General features: G+C 48.7%; 13 protein-coding genes across 16 annotated transcripts; 9 read left to right on the top strand and 4 right to left on the bottom strand.

Moving 5' to 3' along the window:
* Positions 1-64: 64 nt before the first annotated feature.
* On the top strand, positions 65-607 carry FOXG_02787 (uncharacterized protein; the record flags this gene model as incomplete). Its single annotated transcript, XM_018380250.1, has 4 exons — positions 65-228; positions 291-426; positions 480-494; positions 545-607. Exons 1-4 carry the CDS (start codon positions 128-130, stop codon positions 605-607), a joined length of 315 nt encoding a protein of 104 aa, XP_018236475.1. The 5' UTR covers positions 65-127.
* A 740-nt stretch (positions 608-1,347) lies between these two features.
* On the bottom strand, positions 1,348-2,400 carry FOXG_02786 (uncharacterized protein; the record flags this gene model as incomplete). The annotated part of the gene is made up of 3 exons (XM_018380249.1): positions 1,348-1,967; positions 2,061-2,223; positions 2,290-2,400. The coding sequence occupies 3 exons, from the start codon at positions 2,398-2,400 to the stop codon at positions 1,348-1,350; spliced, it is 894 nt and encodes a 297-aa protein (XP_018236474.1).
* A 914-nt stretch (positions 2,401-3,314) lies between these two features.
* Positions 3,315-7,011, top strand: FOXG_02785 (uncharacterized protein). Of its 3 annotated transcripts, none has more exons than XM_018380247.1 (3): positions 3,316-3,711; positions 3,768-6,916; positions 6,972-7,011. In XM_018380247.1, the coding sequence occupies exons 1-2, from the start codon at positions 3,545-3,547 to the stop codon at positions 4,996-4,998; spliced, it is 1,398 nt and encodes a 465-aa protein (XP_018236472.1). In that variant the 5' UTR covers positions 3,316-3,544; the 3' UTR covers positions 4,999-6,916; positions 6,972-7,011. The 3 variants fall into 3 exon arrangements, with proteins under 3 accessions (XP_018236471.1, XP_018236472.1, XP_018236473.1); XM_018380248.1 differs by lacking the exon at positions 6,972-7,011 and having other exon boundaries at positions 3,768-6,115; positions 6,234-6,949; XM_018380246.1 differs by having other exon boundaries at positions 3,315-3,711; positions 3,768-6,987.
* Positions 5,154-7,192, bottom strand: FOXG_02784 (uncharacterized protein; the record flags this gene model as incomplete). Its single annotated transcript, XM_018380245.1, has 6 exons — positions 5,154-5,391; positions 5,447-5,699; positions 5,751-6,346; positions 6,396-6,567; positions 6,621-6,860; positions 6,925-7,192. The coding sequence occupies 6 exons, from the start codon at positions 7,190-7,192 to the stop codon at positions 5,154-5,156; spliced, it is 1,767 nt and encodes a 588-aa protein (XP_018236470.1).
* Positions 7,193-8,523: 1,331 nt separating this feature from the next.
* Positions 8,524-9,494, bottom strand: FOXG_18403 (uncharacterized protein; the record flags this gene model as incomplete). The annotated part of the gene is made up of 3 exons (XM_018398477.1): positions 8,524-8,526; positions 8,579-9,401; positions 9,478-9,494. The coding sequence occupies 3 exons, from the start codon at positions 9,492-9,494 to the stop codon at positions 8,524-8,526; spliced, it is 843 nt and encodes a 280-aa protein (XP_018236469.1).
* A 602-nt stretch (positions 9,495-10,096) lies between these two features.
* On the bottom strand, positions 10,097-10,894 carry FOXG_18402 (uncharacterized protein; the record flags this gene model as incomplete). Its single annotated transcript, XM_018398476.1, has 1 exon — positions 10,097-10,894. Exon 1 carries the CDS (start codon positions 10,790-10,792, stop codon positions 10,097-10,099), a length of 696 nt encoding a protein of 231 aa, XP_018236468.1. The 5' UTR covers positions 10,793-10,894.
* Positions 10,895-11,344: 450 nt separating this feature from the next.
* FOXG_02782 (uncharacterized protein) lies at positions 11,345-13,727 on the top strand (the record flags this gene model as incomplete). 2 transcript variants are annotated; one of them, XM_018380243.1, is made up of 7 exons in its annotated part: positions 11,345-11,406; positions 11,462-11,476; positions 11,550-11,705; positions 11,759-12,150; positions 12,197-12,809; positions 12,865-13,060; positions 13,107-13,727. In XM_018380243.1, exons 1-7 carry the CDS (start codon positions 11,370-11,372, stop codon positions 13,366-13,368), a joined length of 1,671 nt encoding a protein of 556 aa, XP_018236466.1. In that variant the 5' UTR covers positions 11,345-11,369. The 2 variants fall into 2 exon arrangements, with proteins under 2 accessions (XP_018236466.1, XP_018236467.1); XM_018380244.1 differs by lacking the exon at positions 13,107-13,727 and having other exon boundaries at positions 12,197-12,919.
* A 454-nt stretch (positions 13,728-14,181) lies between these two features.
* FOXG_02781 (myo-inositol 2-dehydrogenase) lies at positions 14,182-15,340 on the top strand (the record flags this gene model as incomplete). The annotated part of the gene is made up of 3 exons (XM_018380242.1): positions 14,182-14,226; positions 14,270-14,560; positions 14,615-15,340. 3 exons carry the CDS (start codon positions 14,182-14,184, stop codon positions 15,338-15,340), a joined length of 1,062 nt encoding a protein of 353 aa, XP_018236465.1.
* A 353-nt stretch (positions 15,341-15,693) lies between these two features.
* On the top strand, positions 15,694-16,427 carry FOXG_02780 (uncharacterized protein; the record flags this gene model as incomplete). Its single annotated transcript, XM_018380241.1, has 2 exons — positions 15,694-15,976; positions 16,027-16,427. 2 exons carry the CDS (start codon positions 15,694-15,696, stop codon positions 16,425-16,427), a joined length of 684 nt encoding a protein of 227 aa, XP_018236464.1.
* Positions 16,428-17,116: 689 nt separating this feature from the next.
* Positions 17,117-17,507, top strand: FOXG_02779 (uncharacterized protein; the record flags this gene model as incomplete). Its single annotated transcript, XM_018380240.1, has 2 exons — positions 17,117-17,380; positions 17,433-17,507. The coding sequence occupies 2 exons, from the start codon at positions 17,117-17,119 to the stop codon at positions 17,505-17,507; spliced, it is 339 nt and encodes a 112-aa protein (XP_018236463.1).
* A 777-nt stretch (positions 17,508-18,284) lies between these two features.
* Positions 18,285-18,956, top strand: FOXG_02778 (pyridoxamine 5'-phosphate oxidase; the record flags this gene model as incomplete). Its single annotated transcript, XM_018380239.1, has 1 exon — positions 18,285-18,956. The coding sequence occupies one exon, from the start codon at positions 18,285-18,287 to the stop codon at positions 18,954-18,956; it is 672 nt and encodes a 223-aa protein (XP_018236462.1).
* A 1,151-nt stretch (positions 18,957-20,107) lies between these two features.
* Positions 20,108-23,199, top strand: FOXG_02777 (magnesium-translocating P-type ATPase; the record flags this gene model as incomplete). Its single annotated transcript, XM_018380238.1, has 8 exons — positions 20,108-20,467; positions 20,522-20,963; positions 21,010-21,131; positions 21,181-21,396; positions 21,445-22,521; positions 22,570-22,687; positions 22,734-22,875; positions 22,926-23,199. 8 exons carry the CDS (start codon positions 20,108-20,110, stop codon positions 23,197-23,199), a joined length of 2,751 nt encoding a protein of 916 aa, XP_018236461.1.
* A 582-nt stretch (positions 23,200-23,781) lies between these two features.
* On the top strand, positions 23,782-25,712 carry FOXG_02776 (benzoate 4-monooxygenase). Its single transcript, XM_018380237.1, has 4 exons — positions 23,782-24,235; positions 24,287-24,516; positions 24,569-24,622; positions 24,669-25,712. Exons 1-4 carry the CDS (start codon positions 23,931-23,933, stop codon positions 25,601-25,603), a joined length of 1,524 nt encoding a protein of 507 aa, XP_018236460.1. The 5' UTR covers positions 23,782-23,930; the 3' UTR covers positions 25,604-25,712.
* The last annotated feature ends 138 nt before the right edge of the window (positions 25,713-25,850 follow it).

The raw sequence follows: 25,850 nt of genomic DNA, 5'->3' as shown, positions 1-25,850 counted from the left end.
GTTCGAGGGTCTGTACGCCTGTTCTCTCATCCTACCATCCTCAACAGCTTCACTTTCACACTACACTACACTACACTACACTACATCACTACACTACACTACATCACTACACTTTCAAATTTCCAAAATGAAGTTCTCTATCGCTTCCACTCTCCTCCTTGCCAACGGCATCGCTGCCATGCCTTGGTCTTCCCTCAACGCCAAGCAGTCCAACAGCGAGGAGATCACGTACGTCCCATCCTAGCCATATTGCTCAGTTCCACAACTCGATACTAACCCTACCTGTATAGCCTCCGCATCCAGGTCTCCCAGCCCTCTTCCAACCACGCCTTCTCCCCCAACCACAAGGGCGTCGTCAATGTCCACAACTACGAGGTCTGCCTCAAGGTCTGCTGGCCCGAGGAGCCAAAATGCCCCGAAGGCTGGGTAAGTCATACTGAAATCTGGTCTCCATTGATTATTACTAACGATTTGATCAGAACGCCAAGAAATTTGTATGCTACCTGGTAAAAGATGAAGCCCGATTTTTACTGACAGACTTTAGGGAGACGGAGACTACCCCTGCTGGACCTGCTGCAAGAAGACTGGCGATGATGATGATCTCTGAATATCAGATTAGCCAAGGACCTAGAAAATTGGGCTACAAATATGACATGAAGACAAGGAGGATATTGAGCCAGTATAGCATAAATGGACACTCGTTACAATCTATCATAATCTGAGACTCGTGCTGCATGAAGGTGATTTGTGCATGGTAAAATAGTTACACAGTCGCTTCTACCCGCTCCCCACTCATTTCCGTCAAGCAAGGTCAGTAGACTGCCGAGAACCACTGACTAGTATTACGTAGCATAAACTCGGGCTAAACAGCCCTATTACAAGAATCTGGGGATAGCTGGCATGTACGTAGTGAAGTTCGGCAAGTCTTGGCTCTACATTCAAGCTTTCTGGAAATCTCCGGCCGTATGCAGCTTGGTCGACTTGGTATAGAGGCAAAGACTGCCGCTCTCGGATTCAACATTGGCCCCACGTCGTCTCCATCTCATTATCAGCACAAACAATGGGTCGTCGGTCTCGGCCAATTCTGGTCTCTGGAGTTCATCTAGCTCCCCCGAGGACCCCTACACTCGAACTCCACTTGATCGCATGATAATGCCCAGATTCATCCAAGTTTGCAGCGAAACCGGCGCCTTGATCTACGTTAGTTCTCACTTAGAGTTACATCAATGGTTTAGCAGATTCACCAAAACCTATTATCTTTGTATTACTTCCATGTCTTCATCGCCTTTTGTTTTATATAAATGCTGGCGTAATTATTGCTCTTCTTATCTTGGCTTAAATTCTATCTCAAAGAGCGCGACCGGTTGAGAGACCATACGCGATATTCGCAAACTGTTCGATCACGATATCTTGTCGATCCGATAGCCTCTCCAACACCATATCAGCATACTCATTATTTTCCGCCTGAACCTGCAGCGCGGCTTGTTCAAAACCTCTTGGGTATACACCAGCGCAACCCCAATCGATTACCCAGACATTCATATCCTCACCGAGTACCAAATTCCTCATCGCTAGGTCTTGGTGGGTCAGAACGATATCTTTGAATTCAAATCTTTGCGTTTCGGGTGTTAGTTGTTTGACCATGATGCCGACATCGATTTTGTGATTGCACCAGTCCTCAAGTTCTGCAAGCGTGTCGAAAGGCCCTGTGCCGTAGTCCGTGAACCATGGACCTTGGAATTTGGCATCGTAGGCCCTCCCAATAGGCCCTACTGGCATATGATTGAGGACCGTAGATTGCATCTTGTCAATCACGTCCGCGACCTGCTGTGCGACAGTTTCTTTGGTAGTCGTGTCGAAGGATTGCCAGATTTTCTCGACAGTGGATCCTTTGATGTAGTCCATTACAATCAAATGGCCCTCTACCACGGGTGCTTCGGGCAGGTCTGGATCTTCTGGGACATCAGCTATGAAAACCCGATGGACCTTGGGGATCGGGAGGCCGAGGGTCTCCAAAGCAAATTATATATTTTCTGCTTCACTCTTTGCTACGCCTGGACCACCTTTGATGACAAGGTCTTTGGAAACACGTGAAACTGTGACAGCGCCATAGTCATGAAGACGAGGCGCTGTCAAGAACGCTGATAGAAGCTCCTCGTCAGAGACAGAAGCAATGTCTTTTCCATCGAGTGGGAAGTTATTGTCATCGTCAATCGACCTAGGCTGTTCAAAGTGAGTCAGTATATCAATATTAATTACGTGACGCCCCAAAGCATGTTCTCAACTAACGTCTTGGTATGGCTGGGGGAAGCCTATTTCGTCACCAGGACTGGGACCCTCCTGCAGCGGGGTTTCGTTAGGGAACTCTGTTCTAGGAGGTTTCGACAAGAAACAGCCCATGGTTTCGCGAGACCAAAGGTTAAGTCAAAGGACATACGTTTGTGCTGGGTGAGATTCGAGATGACGTAAAAAAGAGGCGGCTGGAAACCAGCCTTACGTGTATATGGTTTGCTGCCTGTTCCAAGTCGTCGGTAACCACTCAGCAGTCAATTACTGTTGGGTAGATACCCTAAGCCAGGGTGCCAAAAATCATTGGTCTAAAGGTCCACTAAATCTACAATAGATTTACCTAAGCCTTTTTATCACTCATGATAGACGTCCTAGGTTTTCTTGCCTCCCATAGTCGGGGCAAAATATGGCCAAACTCATCAGAATCTCTCCCCCAGAGTCTCCATCCATGCCTTTGCCGTCTTCTCGATAGCCTCTTCACAAGCTCCGCCAAGTCCGGAGCGCGATCGGCGCCCTGTATCCACTTCGCCCTGACTCATCCTCAATACAGTTTAGACCCTCGACGCTAGAAATCTCTTGTCGTTCCAGAAGTCGGCTAGAAACTCCGGCAGTCAATTCCTCCAAAACAAACTTGCAGTAGCTTGGCGAAGGAGGCTGAAAAACTTCAGCTGAAAGAAGCGCGCGGCTATGATGAGGCTCTTTTCACATTTCAACGACATATATCTTTGATTCTTGAGTCGCTGGTGACGAGGCGGGTAGTTTTAGAGGTCTGGGGAAACCCTCCTGACCCTTCATTCTTACGTGGAGATTAAAGAGTCTGGAGCACTCAGCAGTGGATTTCTGAGCGAGAAAGACCACTCTTTGTGGGACCATAACGTAAAAGTTAGCAAATCCATTGAAGCAAAACAGATCTGGCCATTGCTTGTTTTTCTCCTCCATGAGCCGATCTCGCCCAATGAAGGATCGACTAATTTTAACCGCGATCACTCACCACTCTACACTGTCTGTTGCCCGAGTTCGGTGCGCGACGCCATCGGGCCAGGCCGAGAAACCTCCAATGTTAGTGGGCCGACTTGACTCGGAAGTTAAACTAATATGAAGACATTTTTTCTTCCCACCGTTGTCGGCCAATTCTCGCCCCAGAGTAGGAATTTATTTAAATGCGACTGCCGTTCCAATTATCGACGAGTCAATTGGTCTTACACTTTTTGTCTTTTCAACATTTGCGCCACCAACTTAACGGGCGACTATCACCATGAGCCATACAGAGCCTAAAAGCGCTGCGGCGCCTGAATCCCCTGTGGATCAAGAGAAGGGTGTCAACAACAGTCCTCCAGCTTTTGTCGCTGAGCCAAGAAATGATGATGCTATCTTGGGTGATGAGGAGGCAGAGATTATTGACTACAAGACATTAACATGGTGGTATGTTCACCCACCAATCCCCCAACCTCACCTCACCTAATACTAACTCCTCCCAGGCAAGGCGGTATCGTCCTCATCGCAGAAACAGTATCCCTCGGCATCCTCTCCCTCCCCTCCGTCCTCGCCGCCGTCGGCCTCGTCCCCGGCATAGTCCTCATTCTCGTAATGGGCTTCCTCTCCACATACTCCGGCCTCGTCCTCGCTGAATTCCGCGCCCAATATCCCTTCGTCCAAAACTTTGGCGACGCCGTTGAAGTCATTGGAAAGTCCATCGGAATGGGACGTGTTTTCCAGGAGGTTTTCGGTTGGGCGCAGGTCATTTTCCAGGTCTTTGTCATGGGAAGCCATCTTCTCACCTGGACTATTTGCCTGAACACTCTGACGAATAGTTCGACTTGCACTATTGTCTGGGCTGTTGTGGGCTTGGCGGTCTTCTGGGTTCTTAACTTGCCGCGTACGCTGAAGTACACGAGTTATATGTCCATGGCATCATGCATGTCGATTACGCTGGCTGTTCTCATTACGGTTGGAGATGTTGCGCATGAGCGACCTATTGGATCTGGAAGCATCCAGGTTGCTCGTGAGCTTGGTTTCACTGGCGCTTTCTTGGCTGTCACCAACATTGCCATTTCTTTCTCCAGCCATTCTTGCTTCTTCACAGTCATCTCTGAGTTCAAGAAGCCTGAGGACTGGCCCAAGGCTCTGGCTTTCCTCCAGATCGTTGATACTACTCTCTACCTGCTCGCCGCTATCGTCATCTACGTCTTTGTCGGGCCTGATGTTCCTTCACCTGCACTTTCCGCCGCTGGTTCTGCTACTATGCGAAAGGTCATCTGGGGTATTGCCATCCCCACCATTGTCATTGCTGGTGTCATTTACGGCCATGTCGCTTCAGCCTACATCTTCCAGCGAATCTTCCGCAACACCAAGCACATGGTCCGCCGAACAAAGCTATCTACCATGGTCTGGTTCGGTGTAACCTTAGGTATCTGGGCTCTCTCCATGGTCATTGCCGAGTCTATCCCTGTGTTCAACAACCTTCTTGGTCTTATCTGCGCCCTCTTCGCCTCATGGTTCTCTTATGGACTGCCTGGTATCTTCTGGCTCTGGATGCACTACGGAAACTGGTTCAAGGATGGAAAGCAGACTTGCCGATTCGTGGCCAACGTTATTCTCTTCCTTACTGGTTTCCTCATCTGTGTCCTTGGACTTTGGGCTTCCATTGAGGCCATCGCTGAGGGAGGAAGCAAAACTCCTTGGTCTTGTGCCAGCAATGCTGCAGAATAGACAATTTCAGTTTTGAGTAATGACGACAGACATAATATGAATAATACCCATTTTTGTTTTCAATAATAATCCTGTTCAACTGCAAAGTCTCTTATTGATATACTTGACTTTCCTAGTGCTATATGATGCTAATGCCCCTGACCACTACTCAGCACCTAAGCCTTGATGGAACCCTCTGAGCTTGGAGCCACAACAGTTGATCTCTGGCGAAGGTTTCCAGCTTCGTCATGCTCTTCGTCCCATCGAGGAAGATCAGCATAGGGAACTCTGACCAGACGGTGGGTGTTGGCTCCGTTGTCATCGACATTGGTGATCTCGGTGCGAATAGCATAACCCTTCCACTTGGGCAACAGGAACATCCAAACAACGTAGTAAAGGGCGCAAACAAGGACACTAAAGATGGCTGTCAGTAAAGTGGAAGACATTCATATTTTCAGACAATACTCACATTGCAATACCGACAACACAGTATGTCGCATACCAGAAGCTTACATCACCAGCATATGGGCCGCCCTTGGGAGGGTACCAAGGCATGACGAGGATGAAGACCTGGATGAGGATGTAGAAGATGACAGGAGGATGCCAAGCTTTGAAGTCAGAGCGACCAATACCGGCCTTTGACCGGCGGCGGCGGATAACATAGAGACCAACGACCATGGCAAACCTGAACATCGCATCAGGGTACGTGCCCAGACTAACAACTATGAGACGGATCAGCATCAGAAAACATCAAGAGGGGTCGAGCTACTAACCGAAAGTGAAGGCATCGCCTGCCGAGGGTGCAACAATCATGATGAAAGTCAACACCCACTTGAGGATATAAGGACCAAGCGGTGTACCAAAAGGCTTAGTCGAGACCCAGAAGTTGGTATAAGGCAAAACACCCTGTCGGCCAATTTCACGAAGCATACGTGCAGATCCAATCAATACAGCAAGAAGGTTACCAAAGGCACTCAGCAGTACAAGAAAGTTGAGGACATTGGCAGCAGACTTGCTATCACCAAAGAGCTTGGAGAAGAAGACGGATGCAGCAATCTCACTAGCCTCGGCGAACTCCTCCTTGGGAACGACAGCGAAGTAGGCGATGTTGCAGAGCATATACAACACAGCGACGACCGTAAGCGACACAGCACCGTTTCGCTTGAGCGTGGGGATGGGGTTTTGAATCTCGTTGACGACGTTGAAGGCGTTCCAGTATCCAGCGTATGAGAAGACGATACTGACGAGGGCACTAGCTAGATCGTTGCCGTTGGGGGTTGCACCTGCGAAGGCGTCGCGGAAGTTGTGGCCTGGGTCGGGAATGCGCTTGACGTTGCCACCGAGGACGACGAATCCTGCGATGCTGATGCTGTGTGATGTGTTAGGGGTGAAGGGTATGGAGGGATGGGAGGGCTTACAAGACTAGAGTGAGGATCTTCAGGGCGCCGATGAAGTTGACCAGCCAGAGGGAGTACTTGTTATGCGCGATAACAAAGATGACAGCAAGGGTATAAGCTGCAATGGCGACACCTCGCATCTGCCATTCGGAGGGGGTATCGCCGGTCATTCGCCAAAGGTACTTGGACAGAACTACATATGGTCAGAACGCGCAAGCTTAAAGATGAAAGATGAAAGCAACTCACCGACGGCATTGCTACTGCTGAAGGACAGAATGACCGACTGGACAGCAAAGGTAACAGGGAAGAAGTGCTTAGGCCGAGGATACGCCTGCTCAAGATACACAACCTCAGAGCCACTGCGGTTAGGAAAGTAACTCGCCAATTCCAGATAAACACTGAAACCAGAAGCAGCCATGATGAAGCCAATGAACCAGATGATCAGCGCTAGACCGACAGACCCAGCACGGTTAAGAATACTCGAAGCTGTACCTTATTAGTCTCAACTCCTTCCATACAAGTAGAATGCTTATATGAGTATGGTACGTACGCGTAGAAAAGATACCAGTTCCAATCATCATATTCACGTTCAGAAAGATAACCGTAAGCCAACCGACGTTGTATCCAAGCGGTGAGTGCGATTCAACAGGCGCACCGACGGCCTCTTGGTATGAAGGCTTGGAGCCATTGCCGCCTTTGACGCGTGTGTACGCGAGACCGCCATCGTGAATGACCGAGGGTTCGGAGTCGCTTGCCTCAGGGTCCGCCGAGACGGTAGCCGTGGTTTTCTGGCTTTCAAAAAAGTTTGAGAAGCCCATTTTGCCGAATACCAGACGAGATGAAACCAGTGCGGTCGGTATAATCTGATCAAAGCAGTAGAATGGTTTGCCGATGAGGTGAAGTAAAACGTGCGACGACGGATTGAGTTATATAAACATGGATCGTCTGTGCGACCGTGGTGTGTGCAGGATGACACAATTCTCGAGGATCTTGACATGACTGCACCAAGACTCGGGTTCCCCGTTGGAAATCCCACCCTGTATATCCGAGCTGGAACGACATAGTCGCATGCTTAAAAGAACATCCACTCAAAAGGTAGGATCTCCGCGTGGGATGAGCCTTGTTTGCGGACTTGGATAACTGCTGGTGGCGAGAAATGGATCGGTCTAGATGGGGGTTGTATAACGTTGTAGCGCATTGTGTCACTCGATGACATTTCGGTAGCTTGGAAATTCGGCAGGCCTTTTTTCTCAGAGCTTGGAGTATAGCATTGTCGATCTAGATTACAGAGCAGCAAAAGATCCGTGCTGGACGGCTGTACAGTAACTCTTGGATCGCGGGATAAGGCAAATAGCCCATCCAGCGATTCTTACGACCACATCAACAAACCTTTCCAACATCTAAAACAAGACCCTCCATTCTCCTCCACAAATTCGCCGAACTCTCCAAGTGTATCCCCCCTCCAAGCTTTAAACAAACACCTTAAAACTACCGGCGCCTCCCCGACTCAACCATCCAATTCAGGAAACACCTCGTTTGTTCAGACCAATGAAATCCCCCATATTTCCCGTTTCGCAATAACGGGGATGTGATTGTCTCATACCCAAAACAAGTGGGATACCCGATAATATCTGATAACGACATCGACTGTCGTGATAGCGAATCTATAATTGTTGCTCAATTGGGCTTAGTCTCGGAAAGGATCGATAGGCCGCGGCTGCGGGAGACGAACCGGGCCCGCTGAAGCAGGTAAGGAGATGGCTCCGCACAGTCTTATTGGTGAGGAGCTTGTACAACTTAGCTCATTCTCCAAGGCCAAGCTTTTGTGCTATTGATTTGGTGTTGGCTTGGTGGGGGTTAACTACAGGCTCGATGGTGCGCAGTGGGATCTACGTCTATGTGGCCCAGAATGGCGAAAAGAGTACTATGCTCGCTAGCGCAGTGAGAAGATTTCTGTATCAAAACTCTGGAGCAGCCTAGATCCCATCATTCCCTTCTCTGTTACTGGGGTTCTATTATATGGCTGATCTATTTCATCAGAATTTACAGTACTATTCATATTCTCCAAGTTCCAACATCTATAATGAAGTAATAATAGATACATAACACTCGCCACGTGGGCCTGAACTCCTCCCTGCGTTCTGTGTATTCACTATACAGCACCTAACACATTGTTTGCCCTGTAGTCTACAAATCATAGGTACCGGTTTGTTATTCATTCTATTATAAGACACTGGAAGATAACGTTGTGAAAGAGCAACCCAGACTGAAACATCCTTTGCAGACAATACGGGCGTGATAGGGAGACGCTTCATCTGCCAACCTGATTTCGGAAGTAGCCCTTCTCCTTGGACAAGAATAGATTGGAACCCATTGAGCGAGTCACACGTCTTGCCTTCACAACTTGCAGCTGTGAATGCATTGTTGAGCTTCTGCCAAATTTCGTAGGCCCCTAATGTGAATTGTCGACCGGGGAATGCTGCAGCTGAAACTCGGTAGATAACAGAAAGGCTAGTGCTTTCTGGAAATAGCTCCTGAATAATAAGTTCGGCGGTGAGTCCAGGAGTTGAACTATCAGTTAAGTCGTCATATTCCGTTACAGTTGTCATGGAGACCGCATCGTAGCCAGCCCCCTTGGGATCACTCCATTTTTCTAATGCCTGATCGCGTACCATATCGTACATAAAGTTGTTCCACTCGATCTTACCAGGAACAACTGTCACGACACAAGCTCTCTGAGAATCAGATGTGATCTCAGTCAAAGTATTGAGGCAGAAACAAAGTCCACTGTGCGAAGCTGCAACAACACGATCCGAATCCCTATCACGTTGCCGCCCCGCGAAAAGCATTTGGGCCAGCGCAAAGGTACCCTCATGCCAGGTTCCCAGTAAGTCGCGAACAACCGGGTCGTAGTCTGACAATCCTGGAGGGTCAATTGCTTTTTCAAGGGTCCAGTATAAGCTCTCTAAACCGGAGCGTGTTGGTCGCACTTCAAGATCTTGTTGCATGCAGATAGTCGACATAGCTCTAATAAGCGTACAAATAGTTAGTATCAATGCGGGCAAGCAGAAGACGGTGTCCTCTGGGCGCGCATGTAGCTCACATTCCACGCATGAACATAGCTGACGTAAGGAAGTGAAAGATTGAGAAAACTGTTGCGCAGCGTCCAAGTATCCTTTGTTCACAGCCGCCTCCATTGTCTGGTGCAAGACCGGATTGTGGCCGAGTTCTGGAAGGAGGCGACGAGCTAGTAGATAAAACCCCCTCCCGTAGCTGGATTCTGATATTGGTGAGGAAGCCCTTCCCGAACCATGTGTATGTGAAAGCTCCAAATGGCCCTCGCCATCTCTCACCGAAGCCAGGAAGATGCGAGCGGCAGAGCCCAAGCATGCCCCAGTATTGTGAGCTTGAGACCCCAGGAGAAGCCTCATAGGGCTACCAAACGTATCAACCAGGCAACTGTTCCATGAAACCCGACCACATGACATGATATCTTCATCTTGTGTATAATTAAATAGCATTTTGCCGGTAGGAATAACAGAATGCTTTCTGCTAACTCGAAGTAATTCTCTTGAATGTCCTTGCTGGTAAGTTATGATAACTTGGGAATCCAAAGAGGATTCACTTCGCGTGCCGTCAGGTCGATAGATAATCGTTCCATCCTGGTCCTGGACCTCGACTCGAAGGTCCAGAAGCCAATGGGCTACTGTGGCAATCCAAGTTCAATCTGCTCCACCTGACAAGAAAAGACGATCGAGGCGTCCCGCTGAGACTTCGAAAACTTGCTTCAACACTAGAGCAATGTCTTTTGGCGATCCGTGACCTCGTAAGTTATGTTGACCGTCTCGAAGACAGAGCTTAGTGAGGCCATGTAAAACCAAACCGAATTCAGATGAGGCAAGTAGTCCCCCAGAGGACTCGACTAACGCGAACCACTGCCTCAGTGCAGGGGTAAGCTCAGCTGGTGGATTATATAGGAGAAAGAGCTCTCTTATAATCTTTGCAGCAACAATCGTGGGGTATCCCTCTGTTAAGCAGGCACAGATACTAAGACAGTTCAAACCTTCTGTAGATTCCTGCAAGGTCCATATGATATGCTTCACCCCGAACCCAAACCAGAGAGCTTTTCCAAATGAAGGGAAAGCACTGATTTTATCGAGGGCTCGATGAAGGCGTAACTCGCCGTTTGGACCTATCTTGACGTTGGAAAAGATTGCCCTGGCAGCGCAGATAGTGAATCCTTCGATACCAGCTCTTGATAGCCGGGATAGGACGTCGACGGAGAAAGCGACGCTCCCGCTCAGTAATCTTGTCCAGTCCACTGTGCCTTGCTGTTGGAACCCAACGGCAGTACTGGGCTGTAGGTCTTGAGATAGGAGGGGAGCTGACTGGCCCGAGTTTGCGCGAGAAGACTCCATCTTGATTTCAAGAGAGAGAAACTCGATGTGTTGATTGCGGTAAAAATGCGTTGCTTGAGGTAAGTGTTCGACGCTTGAGTTGTTGTTACGAGCTGTAATTATTTGGCAAAGTTGAAAAACACAAATGAGGCTCGCAAAGCGGGGGAATGTAATTTAGGCATCAAGATGTACATTTATCGATGTCATGAGGCGTCCAATTGGATGTTCCAATATGAAAGTCGGCTGCATGATATCTCAGCCTCGGTTTTGGCCGTTCACTTGAACCTATGCCTGCGCGCTTGCGAGGTCAGATAAGTGCTGAGACTCGATAGCGATAGATACTCATGAACCATGAGCACGAAATAACTCAAGATTGCCATTTTGCTGTAGCTAATATGAATAAATGCTATATTTCCTGAGAGAGTGATGCCTTCATGCAGTCAGAGCTCTCCAGATTCAACCTAGCGTCGATTGATTACTGTTTCGGGAATGTATCGGCGATAATTCGCCAACCCCGCCCTCCACGTCAGATCTCGGCGATTCCTACCCTCTTCTTCTATGCTAGAGATAGAAGGGACACTGGTCAAGCTGTATCGGCATGCCCGTACCTAAAAACCCATGTGCAGAATGCAAGAGTAAGAAAGAGGCCCAATAGAAAGCCGCATGACTAACGCACATTGACCATTTTAGGCAAACACCTCAAATGTGTGTCCACTTCAGTTGAGCAGAATTCAGAAAGCATGAAGAACTGAGCGTAAAGTCTAACATGAGGTCCTAGGCGCTGGCGATGATGCTGTATGCACACGATGTCTTAAAAAAGGACTAGACTGTGTCCGGTTGGGACGGAATCGGCAGTTCAGAGATGGCTCTTCAGCAAAGTACGATGCCAAGTTCTCAGGGTCGCAGAATTGGGTGAACAGTAGTGCCAAAGAGTGTAAGTGTCAGCCATATAAGACTTGTTTAAAGAAATAGCTAATTGTTCAACAGTTCGCCTTCAAACAAGTTCGCGACGTGCAACACAAAGAATCGCTCTAGCCGATGAAGGTTCACCATCATCGACAAACACAGCAAGCGGCCCGACTGTGAACAACGACGGAACATCTAGTGCGACCCTTGACTTTGCGCTGGGGGATTCAACATATTTCAATTCGACAGTTTCAACAAGTCTATCCCCTTCCCGTGGCGGACATCCGCAAGCTGCAGGCCTGCCAGCATTCGAAACTCAACCTTCACAACATCCACTGGCACTATCTCAGCGTGGGCCTTCTTGGGGTGGCTTACTCCATGCCCTTGAACCACCGCATCAACGAGACTTGCCATTGGAGGGTGTTCAAGAAGCGTGTCTCTTACGATACTTTATCGAGGAGTTATCACATTGGGTGGGTTCAGCAACACCACGTCGGAATGCTGCTGCTGACTTTACAGTTCGATCTAGTTGACCCTCAACGGCGGTACCAGCTCATCGTTCCCGAGAGAGCCCGGCGGTATCCCCCCTTGCTCAATGCCATCTTGGCAATGTCGGCACGGCATTTATGCCGCGTGGAAAAGTATAAAACATCCCGAGGAATCGTATATCGCGGCCAACCTTTACCAAATCTCAGTTCACATTCTGCAGTTGAGTACATGCTTAAGTGCATCCCCGTCCTGAAAGACTTTCATACTACACAGGATGGGGAAACTCGAGAGTTAATCGTCACAACGGCCGTGATTCTGCGGCATTTCGAAGAGCTGGATGATGAAGACGAAGATCCCGCTCTCGATACTCGCCCTGACGAAGGTGTAAATTTCCTCGCTATCTTGAACGCTGTTTTACGAAGTCTCACCTCGGATGATCTTATTAACCGTCGAGAACTCCTTATTGCTTCTTACTGGGTTGCTTTACGTCAAGAAGTCTACTATGCACTTCGGAAAGGGTATCCAGCTCAGATGGTAGAGCCACCTGCTGAGTGGTCAGATATATCGCCAGCGAACAGAATTGTCTTTCATACGAGCCAAGTCACAAAATGGCTGTTTGACGATAAGTCTGAGAGTGGATGGCGTAAGAAATCTTATAGCTCGTCGCGAGGTTCAGGTGCTAATGACTCGATGGTTAGACAAGCTGAAAGAACAGGAGGAATATCTCGATCAATATGTGACCGGCCGTTTTGAGCCCATTCTATATCGGCCACCAGATCGTGTCTTAGGAGAAGTCTTTCCTACCATGTGGTATGCTTCAGCAATCGCCCTCACGGGTATGCAGCACATGATGATAGCAAAGATGATCCTAACTGCAGAGTCACCTCTCCTCTCGTAAGTTCTCCAGTACCTCCTATTATTCATGCACTAATTCTTCTAGGCAAGCCGAGGATGTCCGCGCCGCATACCGCAAAGCTGAAGGCGAAGTGCGAAGCCTAGTCCTCCAAGTCTGTGGTACAGCCGTCCAACATCCCGATACCCAACCAGGTCTCGTGAACGCCATCTTGGCTATCCAGATGTATGGGAGCTACTTCACTGATCCATGGGAACAAGAGGCACTCAAGAAAACGGTTCAGATGTTTAAGGATTGTCAGGCTTGGCCGTTGCCTAAAGCTTTAAGAGAACGGTATTATAAATCATAGCGGGTTTTCTGGGATCAGATTGAGTCTCATTGGTTCAAGAGAAGAAGTCATGTTGTATTCGCTGATACTCTCCTGCATGCCGTGTTGTGTTGATACGCACTTTCGGGGTTTCGGAGGGAAAGGCTTGGGCCAACCATCTTACACCGTTTATTGGTCGCCTCTGGCACGCTGCGTCCTCATTGCAACTTTTTCCAATAGTGAAAGGATGCATCCAGCTTATATGCAGTCAACTCACAGGCTTATTCTTCCGTAAGCGACCTGCCCCATCTGGGAGCAGCCATTACGGTGACAGGCCAATGGACTTACATTCAATAATAGAACTGATGATCGTTACTCTTTCAGCTGGTACACAAGCTAGGCCGTGAGACTATTGAACGTCTATTTTGGTGATACGACGGAGTATTATTCCGACCTCTATGTTGAAGCCATAGAACCAAATGCGGCAATTTTCAACGCGATCGCCGGATCCTGCCTAGTTAAGCTAGCCTAAACCACAGCTCCTACTTAATTTGGTATCCAAAGCCGGATCAGGCCCAAGTATGGTAGTTGCGGCGACGGAACTGCGGCGATACATGCTCAGACAAGTAATCACTTACATGCGCTTCAAAATGATAATGGCTATGGAACGAGATATTCGGAGATAGTTCGCAAGATGACCATAAACTCTTCTAGAATGAGTATGAGGAAGAGAGTCAGAAGGGTATAAAGAGATGCTTTTCTTCCTTCCAAGTTCTCACAATTCTCAAACATTCATATTCAAGCCGGCTTATAACAAATATTTCCCAACCTTTTCCATCTCTCTTATCCTACAACATGTCCCAAACACTCAACATCGCCGTTGTTGGCCTTGGCCGCATGGTAAATATTTGTTCCTTCATTTTATACCTGTTTTACTAACCAGAACCAGGGCAAGCGACACGTCCATACTCTTCTGTATAGAGTACCTCGTGCTAGGGTAGTTGCCGTATGCAGCTCCATGGAGCACGAAGTCAAGTGGGCTAAGGAGAACGAAGAGTACAAAGAGTTCAACATCTCTGTTTATGATAACTACGATGAGATGCTCAACCATCCGGGACTTCAAGCTGTTTGGGTTTCTACGAGCACCGATGTGCACTCCAGCCAGTCTCTCGCTGCCATTGACAAGGGACTGCACGTCCTTTGTGAGAAGCCGTTGAGCACTGACATGGCCGAGGTATGTGTCGCCTCATTTGTTCTACACTGAGACTTTACTAATCCCTGGTGACAGGCTCAAACTGTCGTTGACGCAGCGAGGAAGAACACTCATCTCAAGGTCATGGCCGGTTTCTCTCGTCGTTTCGATGCCTCATACCGTGACGCAGCAACCAAGATCTATGAAGATAAGGCCATTGGTGAGCCCTTCATGGTTCGCTCCAATACCTGTGATCTTCTCGACGAAACTGGCTTTTTTGTCCGTTACGCGTCTCGCAACGGTGGCATTTTCGTCGACTGCGCCATTCACGACATCGATTTATCTCTCTGGTACCTCGGCAACCCAATCCCCAGAGCATGCTGGGCAACCGGTACTCTTCAACACCACCCTGAACTCAAGGACCTCAACGACGTCGACAATGCAGTCGGTGTAGTCGAATTCTGGGGCGGCAAGGTCGCTTACTTCTACTGCTCTCGAACCCAAGCCCACGGTCACGATGTCTGCACCGAAATCACTGGAAAGACTGGCAAGATTTCAGTCAATGTTGTTCCCAAGGCTAATAATGTGGTTCTTGCGGACAAGCTTGGTATTCGTCATGAGGTTCAGCCTGAGTATTGGCAGCGATTTGAGGATGCTTTTGCGCTGGAGGCCAATGAGTTTGCGGACGCTGTCCTCAAGGATAAGCCGGTGCCTTTGCCCATTGAGGGAGGAATGCAAGTTATGAATATTGGTCGAGCGCTTCAGCATGCGCTGCTGAGTGGGAACTTGGTCAAGTTTGATGAGAAGGGCAATTGGGAGTAGATCAGGGCTGAGCATAAAATCATCTTGGTTTGACTACTAGCTAGGAGACATTTCGACGATTGATAGTGAAATAAAAGTCCCTGTTTCTTCTCAAAAACCACCCATGATATGATGGTGAAATGCATGATAAGTTACTGCATTGAAGCATGTGATTTGATGCTATTCCCAGCCACTTTTATGCACAATAATGCAGCTGGTCGCATGATGCATTCCCTCCTGACCAATCAAAAAGTGGATATCTATCCACCCACAAGCATGAATTACCCACCCGAAAATTAAACGCGCTTCTTATCTCTCTCAACCTCAAATCTTCACTTTCACCTCACTCTACCCATTAAAACCACTCATTCACGATGGGTATCTTCCGCTTGGCCAGAAAAACAATCTTTACCGGCTTGTTGGGCACATCCACAGCCGCCGCGTACCTCGCTTCTCAGAACCCCGTCATCTCCCCGCTCCCCGCCAACGACCCCATCTGGTCGTCCCGACTCTTCAGAAGGGCCAATCCAAACGGTAACCCTACCACTCAAGATGTCGTGATCAAGCGCATTCCCTTTAGCAAGATTCGTCCGGAATTGCTTCAGAATAACAATGACTTGACGCTTGAGTTCTGTCGTGGAGTTTGGAGCGGTTGGGGTGAGTAACCTTTCATCTCAATGAGTTCGAGTTATCGCTCACCGATTTAGGCTTCGCTATTCAGCGTCGGTATGCCCAATTGAAGTACCGCGGTCCTGAGACTGAACATCAGCTCTGGGACCCTGAGCAACTCGCCACAAGCACCTACGACAAAGGCGCCATTATCACTGATCATTTCGAAGTCGTTGAGAAGACTCCCACGTCCATCACCGTGCGCTGCGGCGACTCACCGCGCAACCAGCCCCTGCGCCCATCTGATGGTCTCTTCCAGATCAGCGCTACCATCGACAAGGCGCATGAGGAAGTTGAGTTGCGCCTCAAGAGCGTTTTGTTCTCCAGCGAGGGCAAGGTTGCGGGCAACAAGGGACCTATGCCTCCGTGGATCACAGAGCTGCATCAGTGGTATGCAAGAATCTGGGCTGAGACTGGTTCTTGGAAACTCCTTAAGTGATGGATTATGAGTTATGATATACCATGTAGATCGTGGGCAGTTTGCTGAGCAGCTGCTGCACCGACGGAATGAATGAACATGTCTCTGAAATGCATGATGTTTTTTTATGCGGTTTTCTTGTCTTGCAAACCCTTTGTGGCTTGGGTCAAGGGGTGATCTGACTTGATATAGTGAAACCTTTTAAAAACCGAGCAGATTGTGTGAAGACACGTCCAGAAAGACCCATCAGTCACGACATTCATTCAGACTTTTCGTCATACGATGAGCCCCGCTCACTTCACTGTGCCAGTTTGCGTAACCGAGGGCACGGCGATGTTCAACAAGATAGCGAAATGTTAGAAATTTGAATGCACAAGGTTTCATCAACGGGTGAGCATTCAACAAAGACTTGCGAGAGTGAACTGTCAGGCTTGTACACGTACCAGGACAATAAGTGCGCACTGTGATTTGCCGCCACTTTCGAACCTATTGCCATGTGTCAATGAAGCCACGCACTGTCTTAGTCATCAAGAGGTGAGCTTAAGTTTTTGCGACTCTGCATCTCGCTCGAGAATCTTCGCTGACATATCACGCCGATTAAGCTTCAACTCCCATCCATTTAATCCTTTAGTCCTGCACCAAGTACCCATTTCCTTTCACAATTTCTCTCCATCCATCTTCAAAGGATCATCACCAGACACACAGCCAAAATGCCTCTCATCGACGCCAACACCCCACCTACCTCCACCGACACTCACTACGTCGTCTATTTCGCCTCCGGTGAGCCCTCATGGTGTCCCGACTGCCGTGATGCCCTCCCCGCGCTGAACGCTGTTTTTGGCGGCGCTTCTGATCCTACCGCTTACATCGTCCGCGTGGGTTCGCGTGAGGAGTGGCGGGGTACTCCTAAGAACAAGTACCGCAATGCGCCTTACAACATCAATGGCGTTCCTACTGTCGTCAAGGTCCAGAATGTGAGTTTAATAAGTGGATTTGGTTTTCGATGTGAACTAATGAGATATTTAGGGCAAGGAGGTTGGACGATTGGGCGATAAGGAGAGTCAGATTGAATCTTCTCTCCGCAAGCTTGTGGACCAGTGAGCATAAGACTTTTTGCGAGGATAAAGCATCGTTAGGTCCGCGACTGAACTTGGAGGATCATATCCAGCCTGAGGCTTCTCCTTGTCGCGGAATGCCGAGATAGCTTATTCAGTGTCTATCAAGCTCATGCTTTGGAAGAGCACCAACGTTAAGCTCTACATAAATCAGAAACCACAAATAGAAACGGATAAATGACAGACTCCTTCACAAAGGAGCTCCCCAATCATTGAACAATGACTTGACGTCACTTTAGTGATGTTCAATCTGTAGGTGTGTTTTACTCGTCAAGTCGCTCACTACGTTGGTATAATTTCTATTGACGTCACTCTGGTTACTCACTGAGCCAATATTGTAAGTGGGATAAAAGATGAATGCTCAATATTATCTTCTCTCGTCTTACGCTATAGTATTTGTCGGATGATGAATGCTTGAGGGCTGTGTGACTAAAATTCATATGTAGTGCAATGCCGATCAGACTCAGGCATACCGTTATACTCGGCCAATTTAATACGAAAGACCTCGACCTACCTATCCTGGGAAAGTGCGTTATGGAAGTCTTCTGATGCATCGTCTTGCTGTAGGCGGCGTCAATTCATGAGACTGTCGAAATCCGATACCGGATCATGATGAATCAGACACGGATTAGGTGATCATCCATGATACTTCCAGAACCAGATTGTGCGAGTCACACTCAACACATCAACTCTTCTTAAATACCCGCGCCCTTCCAGCTTGATCTATTTTACTTGACTAAAAACAAGTTCAAGACCTGGCACAATGACAAGTAGCGGACTCCAAGCCAAGCTTCGTGCGCTTCCTGTTCTAGAAGGAGCATCACACCCAAAAGCAGAGTTCGCTTCGTTCCCCGAAACCCCTCACCAAGCATTTGAGGCATGGCTCGACGAGGCCATCTCAGCCAACGTCCCAGAGCCCCATGCTGTCACGCTCTCAACAGTAGATGAACAAGGCTTCCCCGATGCCCGCGTTCTAATCCTTAAGAACGTCGATCACCGCGGCTGGCACTTCGCCATCAAAGCCAACAGCCCCAAAGGCCGCCAAATCTCATCCAACAACAACGTCGCGCTTACATTCTACTGGCCCAAAATCGGACGTCAGGTCCGTCTACGCGGTAAAGCAAAGGCTCTGCCCAGAGGTGAGTGTGAGCAGGATTGGACGGCTCGATCGGCTATGGCCAAGATCACTGCCAAGGTGTCGAGGCAGAGCGAACCACTTAATGACCCGCATGGACTGGAAGCCAAGATGGCGGAAGCCGTGAAAAGTCATGAGATTGAGGGACAAGAGCCAAGTTCTGAGGGTTGGGTGGTATATGCCGTGGCGCCGCAGACGGTTGAGTTCTGGCAGGCTTCTAGTGATCGTCTGCATCAGCGATTGAACTACGTCTTCGATCCGGCCCGAAACACCTGGAAGAAGGAAGCTCTTTGGCCATAAGCCTCAACACCTATACACCGCATCAATCTCGATCTTGGTCTATACGGAGAATTTATGTATGTATACAGGCATATACGCCGGGTATAACACGATTCGCTTCCCCTTATGCTCTTAGCGGGCTTACGCGTCCTCTCGACATCGCCCAGAGTCTAGACCCAAGCCTCACCAAACTACTCTTATAAAAACACATCCAACTTCGGATCTTGACGTGCCGTTCATAAAATCATCAAAAGATAAAAAGGCGCAAATGCGAAAAAGGGAGGTCGGTAGTTTAGCTCAATGGGGCTGTGCAACAGTGCGGCAGTGCCTGATCGCCAAAATGTTAATCACGGCATTGTCCGCTGGGCTGTGTTTTTTGTAATTTGACAACATAACACCATTTAAGATTTTATGAGAAAAGTTTCTTTTCGGAGAAGGTCAATTTGGTGAGGAACAAGTCATGGAGTTACATGACTCTGTATCAGGCGATGCTATCAATGTCTCGCCAAGTTCCGTATTGCACATCAATGACCACATTTCATATAGTTCTTCTTGCCATTCGGAACTCGGCTCTTGTATGCAGGTACCTTGATAGTAACTTGGCGCTTGGCTATGAGATATTTCCTGCCCTGCCCGGTCTTATAAGTCTTGTCGCCAAGGGTATTCGGCACGTTTTATACGAGAGGTTATTAGATGGATACTCTCGGCATGAGTCACCCCCACAAACAATAACACATGCTTTTGTTTCTTGGCCATGTTAGTTTGGAAAGGATTTTCGTTTATCATTTTCTTTAGTTAGTGTATCATTTCTTAGGCTCTAATCAGGAGAAAGTTTACAAGTTCATGATTTGTATATATCGCTGATCCCCCTCCCAACTTTCTGCACAAAGCTTTACTTTACTTTACTTACAGTACAATAAATTATTCTGTTCAATTCGATGAACGACTCTTTTGTTGCCGTTTACCTACCTTTCGCAAATCTGGAGAACTCGCTGGGACTTCTCCTCTTCAGAGGAATCGCCAAGTCTGAGGCAGCAGACTTTGATCCACCTTAAGTTTTGTACGAACCTGATCTTGCCTTTCCCGTAAGATGGCGTTGAACTGACAATTCAGATTGGGTGCAGAGTATCGAAAACGAAAAATCGAATGTTTGATCAACCGATGTCAACACCATGGCCCGCCGCGACACTAACATCCTCGGCCGACTTGGCCTACGCAACGGCAAATCCCGCGCACGAACCGCGACATGGCAACTAAACCCAGACAGGGCATCCAAGAGCACGCCAGAAGATATTCTTCGCTGGATCGCGTCTATGACGCCTGATACGGCACTTGCGCACTTGGTGTCGAGCAGCGATGGCATTTCTGAGGCTGAAGCTACTGCGAGGCTACGCATTCATGGACAGAATGTTGTTTCTTCGAGGAAGCCGCAGTCTTGGTTTATGCTGTTGTTGAGTGTTATTCCGAATCCGTTTAATATTCTGTTGATGTTTTTGGCGATTCTTAATGTGGCGATGCCGGATCCTAGCTGGGTGAGTGTTGCACTGACGATAAAGTTATGGCGATGGGGACTAACGAGGTGTTAGGAAGGATTTGCTGTTCTCATGGTCATGATCGTTATTTCCGTCGCTGTGCGCTTCTGGCAAGAATTCCAAAGCGGCGTCGCCATCTTTCGTCTTCAATCCGCCATCATTCCCAAGATTCGAGTTCGTCGACCAGCAACCTACACCGACGAGCTTCAACTCTCCTGGACAGAGGGCACGGTTCTCGAGACTGACCTCGTCCCTGGTGATATCGTCATTCTAGTTCCTGGTGCAATCGTTCCTGCTGATTGTCTCATCCTTGAGTCATCGTACCTGAGGATTAGTCAATCTGCTTGGACGGGTGAGAGTGAACCTGTGGGTAAGGATGCGGGACCTCATGATGCGAAAGAGGCTTTCTCGATTTTTGACTTTGGAAATGTTGCGCTGATGGGGACGAATATTGTCTCCGGTCATGGTGTTGGACTTGTTCTTCGAACGGGTGATGGTGGGTTATCTCAATATCTGACAAGGGATGTGGCTAATATTTGTAGATGCTATGATCGCTACCATGGTCAAGGAGGTTGAGAAGAAGCGGCAGCCCAACGCCTTCCAGAAGGGCATTCTCAACGTTACGTGGATGCTTATCGGCTTCATGGTCGTCATGGTTCCTATCGTAGGTAATTCCTGAACCGATTCGCCTACTTCAACTAACCATCGTCCAGGTTCTGTGCATTTCCGGCAAGGTCACCGGAGACTGGAAGAACGCGGCGCTTTTCAGTATCAGTGTCGCAGTCGGTCTTGTTCCAGAGATGCTGCCCGCCATCGTCAATGCCAATCTCGCGCGAGCCGCTCATCAGCTTTCCAAGAAGCAGGCAATCGTCAAGCGTCTTGATTCGGTCCAGAACCTCGGTGCGATGACTGTTCTGTGCAGTGACAAGGTATACATCCCGTTTCTGTGACTTGCCTGAGTACTAACGATGAGACAGACAGGAACTTTGACCAAGGACGAGCTCTCGGTGCACAGGTACTCTAATGCTGAAGGAGAGGACAACCTCAACATCATGGAACTCGCAAAGGTCGACTCGCAAATCCAAGGTAACAGTGGCAACAACATGGACAGGGCTATTCTCAATTATCACCTCCCCAACGGCGATGAAGTCGGTGTAGCCCACTACGAACAAGTCCGCGTCATTCCATTCGACTTTGAGCGTCGTCGATCCGGCTGCATTGTCCGCGGCATTACAGGCCAATACCTCCTCATCGTCAAAGGCGCATTCGACGAAGTCCTCACTCGCTGCTCATCCATGCGCTCAGCTGGCAAGAGTGAGTATCTCAGCACTGAGATGCAAGCCCGATGGAGACAACTCGCCATGCAAAAGAACATGGAAGGATATCGCGTTCTTCTCGTCGCATCCCGCATCCTCGGCAAGTCTTACGTCAATGAGCTCGATCTACTCGAGACAAATATGACGCTCGAAGGAATGATCAGTTTCTCCGATCCACCCAAAGACGATGCAAAAGACGCCATCGCAAGCCTCACTGAGCTCGGCGTCCAAGTAAAAGTCTTGACCGGCGACTCCCTCCCCGTCGCCCTCAACATCTGCCGCTCCCTTGAACTCCTCCAGCACTCCGAAACAATGGACGACGACGCCGAAGCCATCTCCGGTCCTGAACTCGCCCTGCTCGAAGATTCTGATGAATTCGACCACGCCGTCGAACGATGCAGCGTTTTCGCCAAAGTAACGCCCAAGCAGAAAAGTCTAATTGTCTTGGCTCTTCAAAAAGCCGGCAACTGCGTTGGTATGCTCGGCGACGGCATTAACGACTGCGGTGCGCTTCGAGATGCAGATGTTGGGATCTCGGTTGACTCTGGAGCGGGAGTCGCGAAGGATTGTGCGGATTTGATCTTGACGGAGAAGGGATTGTCGATTATTGTGAGGAGTGTGATTCTGGGAAGGATTACGCATGGGAATACTATCAAGTATATCAAGATGGTGGCTTCGTCCAATTTTGGTAATGTTTTTAGTATTCTGGCGGCTAGTGCCTGGCTGCCTTTTACACCAGTGAGTAACTTATCAGACCTTGCAGGGAGTATGCTAACTTGGATATAGATGACCAGCATTCAACTTCTCGCTCAGAATCTTCTGTATGATATCAGTCAGATCGCCATCCCTTGGGATCGCGTTGATGAAGAGTATCTGACCCAACCGCGACGATGGAACGCAAGGGGTAGGTTTCCTTGTCTCTCCCTATGGACATATCTAACCAGCAGCAGATATCCTCAAGTTCATCGTTGTCCTTGGTCCTACAAGCTCAGTCATCGACATGTGCACTTTTTCTCTCAACTGGTTCTTCTACGGCATTCGATCTACCGCCGACAATGTCAAGCTGGCACAAACACATTGGTTCCTGCAAGGGTAAGCTCCCGTCAACACTCTTCAAGTCGCACCACTGATACCTGCAATAGTCTTCTCACCCAGACTCTGATTGTCCACTTGCTACGCACAGCCAAATTTCCTATTATCCAGAGTCGCGCAGCACCGATCCTTGTTTTCTCTACAGCGTCGATTATGGCTATTGGTTTCGTCCTACCCTGGATCCCGGCTTTTAGACCCGCGTTCAGCTTTGCTCAACCAGCACCGACTTTTGTTGGATTTCTGGCTGCTGAGTTATTGCTTTATGCTGTAGAGGTCCAGGTTGTCAAGATCATTTACATCAAGATCTTTGGTACATGGCTGTGAACTAAAGTCGACCAAGGCTGGAATTGAGGGACGCTGGCTTATCACTGGGGGCAGAATGATGACAGGATAGGGTTTTTCATCGGTTCGCCCGGTTTTCCCTATCTTGTAATAATAGTCTATTTCTTTGGTACTTTAATACATGACTTATTTCTATTTTCCCTTATCATTTTAGTCTCGTCGCGTGCGTGTGAATGTACAATCAATATGGTCTATCGTTCTCAGCCAGGCCCAGCTTCCGCGCCCATTTGCCGACCAGTTCCTCGGAACAGGAGCCAATCGGATGCGCTGAATTGCCGCACTTTCAGCAGCAGATCAAATGGCGAAGGGAAACAATCGCACTGGAGATCGGCTTCTGCACTGGTCATTACGACGAAATTACGGGATAAATAGATTTAATAGCATTAAAACACAGAAATTACATCGTCTGCAATCATTGAATAGATATCCCAGGTCACATCTATCGAGCTATGACCAGATTCTGTCCAATGGCATACAAGGAAAGCTTCCATTGACCAATCATAGGCCATACAGTTGAAGTGCCGAGGAGCAAACCGCACTATTCCCAACAGAGAAAGGCTTCCTCGGAGCTCATGAACCCTCACATCTGGGGTAAATCTGGGGCATCCTACTATCCGACCTAGTAGTTCTATCTTGATACAAATAGTCACCTCCTACTCCTCAACCATCCCTACCTCATCCTCCAATATCTCCTCTGATCAAGTCTCAGAATCATGGCTATTACAGAACTCTTGATCTCCCCCTGGGCACCACTGGCCCTGGCCGTGGCTCTCGTAGCCTGGTACATCCTCCCATGGATCAGCAACTCCAATCTCCGCGGTATCCCCGCTCCTTTCCCGGCGCAGTTCACCAACCTTTGGTTACTATCTACATGTCGTCGTGGAAAGCGCTACGAGATTGTTGATCAGGTCCATAAGAAGCTGGGTGTTTTGGTTCGCATTGCGCCAAACCATGTTAGTGTTGCAGATGCAGATGCTATCAACACTATCTACGGTCATGGAAACGGTTTCTTGAAGGCGTAAGTCCAATCTAGTACTATAGTATTGGGGGCGCAGAACTAACAAATTAGTGACTTTTATGATACCTTTGTCTCTATTCGTCGGGGTCTCTTCAACACTCGCAACAGAGCTGAGCACTCTCGCAAGAGAAAGCTCGTGTCGCACACTTTTGCGCCCAAGTCTGTTTTGGAGTTTGAGCCTTATATCCGACAGAACCTCGATATCTTCATCAACCAGTGGGATCGTATTGCCAGCAACAAGGATGCTGATGGCTATGGAAGCGTTGACTGTCTGAACTGGTGTAAGTAGCTATCAAATCGACCCTTGAAACGAAACATACTGACCTTGTGTAGTCAACTTTCTTGCCTTCGACATCATCGCTGATCTCGCTTTTGGAAAGCCCTTCGGTAAGTTTATGCATCGACTTGATCAGCATATTGCTAACATTCATAGGCATGCTCTCAACTGGTGCCGACATCGCTGAAGTCAAGGCCTCCCCCACCAGTCCCACCATCTACGCCCCAGCCGTCGAGATCATGAACCGCCGCGGCGAAGTCTCCGCAACTCTCGGCTGCCTCCCCCAACTCAAGCCCTACGCCAAGTATTTCCCCGACCCCTTTTTCAGCCAAGGTCTCCAAGCCGTCGAGAACCTCGCCGGTATCGCCATCGCCCGCGTCAGCGAGCGTCTCGAGCGCGGCGGTGATTCTACCCGCAAGGATCTACTGGCTCGTCTTATGCAGGGTCGCGATGAAAAGGGCGAACCTCTTGGTCGTGATGAACTCACCGCTGAAGCTCTTACGCAACTCATCGCTGGAAGTGATACTACTTCAAACTCTTCTTGTGCACTGCTGTATCATGTTGTTAGAACTCCTGGTGTCATGCAGAAGCTTTATGAGGAGATTTCTGCTGTTGTTCCTGAGGACGTTGCCATTCCTGATTACGAATCCGTCAAGCATCTTCCCTACCTGGGATACTGCATCAACGAGACTCTGCGCATTCACTCCCCCTCTGGTATCGGTCTTCCCCGTGAGATCCCCCCTAACCACAAGGGCGTTACTCTCCACGGACGATACTTTGGCCCCGGTACTATTCTCAGCGTTCCCACTTATACGATTCACCACTCTACTGAAATCTGGGGTCCTGACGCTGATGAGTTCAAGCCTGAGCGTTGGGAGAACTTGACTGATAAGCAGAAGACTGCTTTCATCCCCTTCAGCTATGGGCCTAGATCTTGTGTTGGAAGGAATTTGGCTGAGATGCAGATGAGACTTATTGCTACTACTTGGATTAAGCGATATGATGTTCGCTTGAGACAGGATATTATGGAGACCAGGGAGGGATTCTTGAGGAAGCCCATGGGCTTGGATGTTGGATTGGCGCGACGATAAAGGGACTGGAAAAGAAACAAATTGCATGTAAAACATAGGCGCAGCGGACTGAAATGATATTTATGACTTTATGCACAAGCAGTCTATCCATTCGTGGAATTTGATCACATCTCTAGTGTCCTTTGCACCAGCGTGTTCCGTGCTTATTATTCCATAGGCTCATTACCTATTGGCCCTGATAAGCAGCCATAGCACCTTTCTCACACCCTCCTCTTCCTTATCATCCTTCCGTCTATCTTTATTAGCC

This window comes from Fusarium oxysporum, chromosome 8 (assembly GCF_000149955.1).
Source record: "Fusarium oxysporum f. sp. lycopersici 4287 chromosome 8, whole genome shotgun sequence".
In the NCBI taxonomy this organism is placed as follows: domain Eukaryota; kingdom Fungi; phylum Ascomycota; class Sordariomycetes; order Hypocreales; family Nectriaceae; genus Fusarium; species Fusarium oxysporum.
Note: the sequence above shows the minus strand (reverse complement) of the source record. Positions and strands in the feature narration are given on the sequence as shown.

Coding starts and splice junctions, on each gene's coding strand:
- FOXG_02785 (XM_018380247.1), top strand. CDS start 3,545: ATGAGCCATACAGAGCCTAAAAGCGCTGCGGCGCCTGAATCCCCTGTG. Junction 3,712..3,767: donor TACAAGACATTAACATGGTG/GTATGTTCACCC, acceptor AACTCCTCCCAG/GCAAGGCGGTATCGTCCTCA.
- FOXG_02776 (XM_018380237.1), top strand. CDS start 23,931: ATGGCTATTACAGAACTCTTGATCTCCCCCTGGGCACCACTGGCCCTG. Junction 24,236..24,286: donor GGAAACGGTTTCTTGAAGGC/GTAAGTCCAATC, acceptor CTAACAAATTAG/TGACTTTTATGATACCTTTG. Junction 24,623..24,668: donor CGCTTTTGGAAAGCCCTTCG/GTAAGTTTATGC, acceptor TAACATTCATAG/GCATGCTCTCAACTGGTGCC.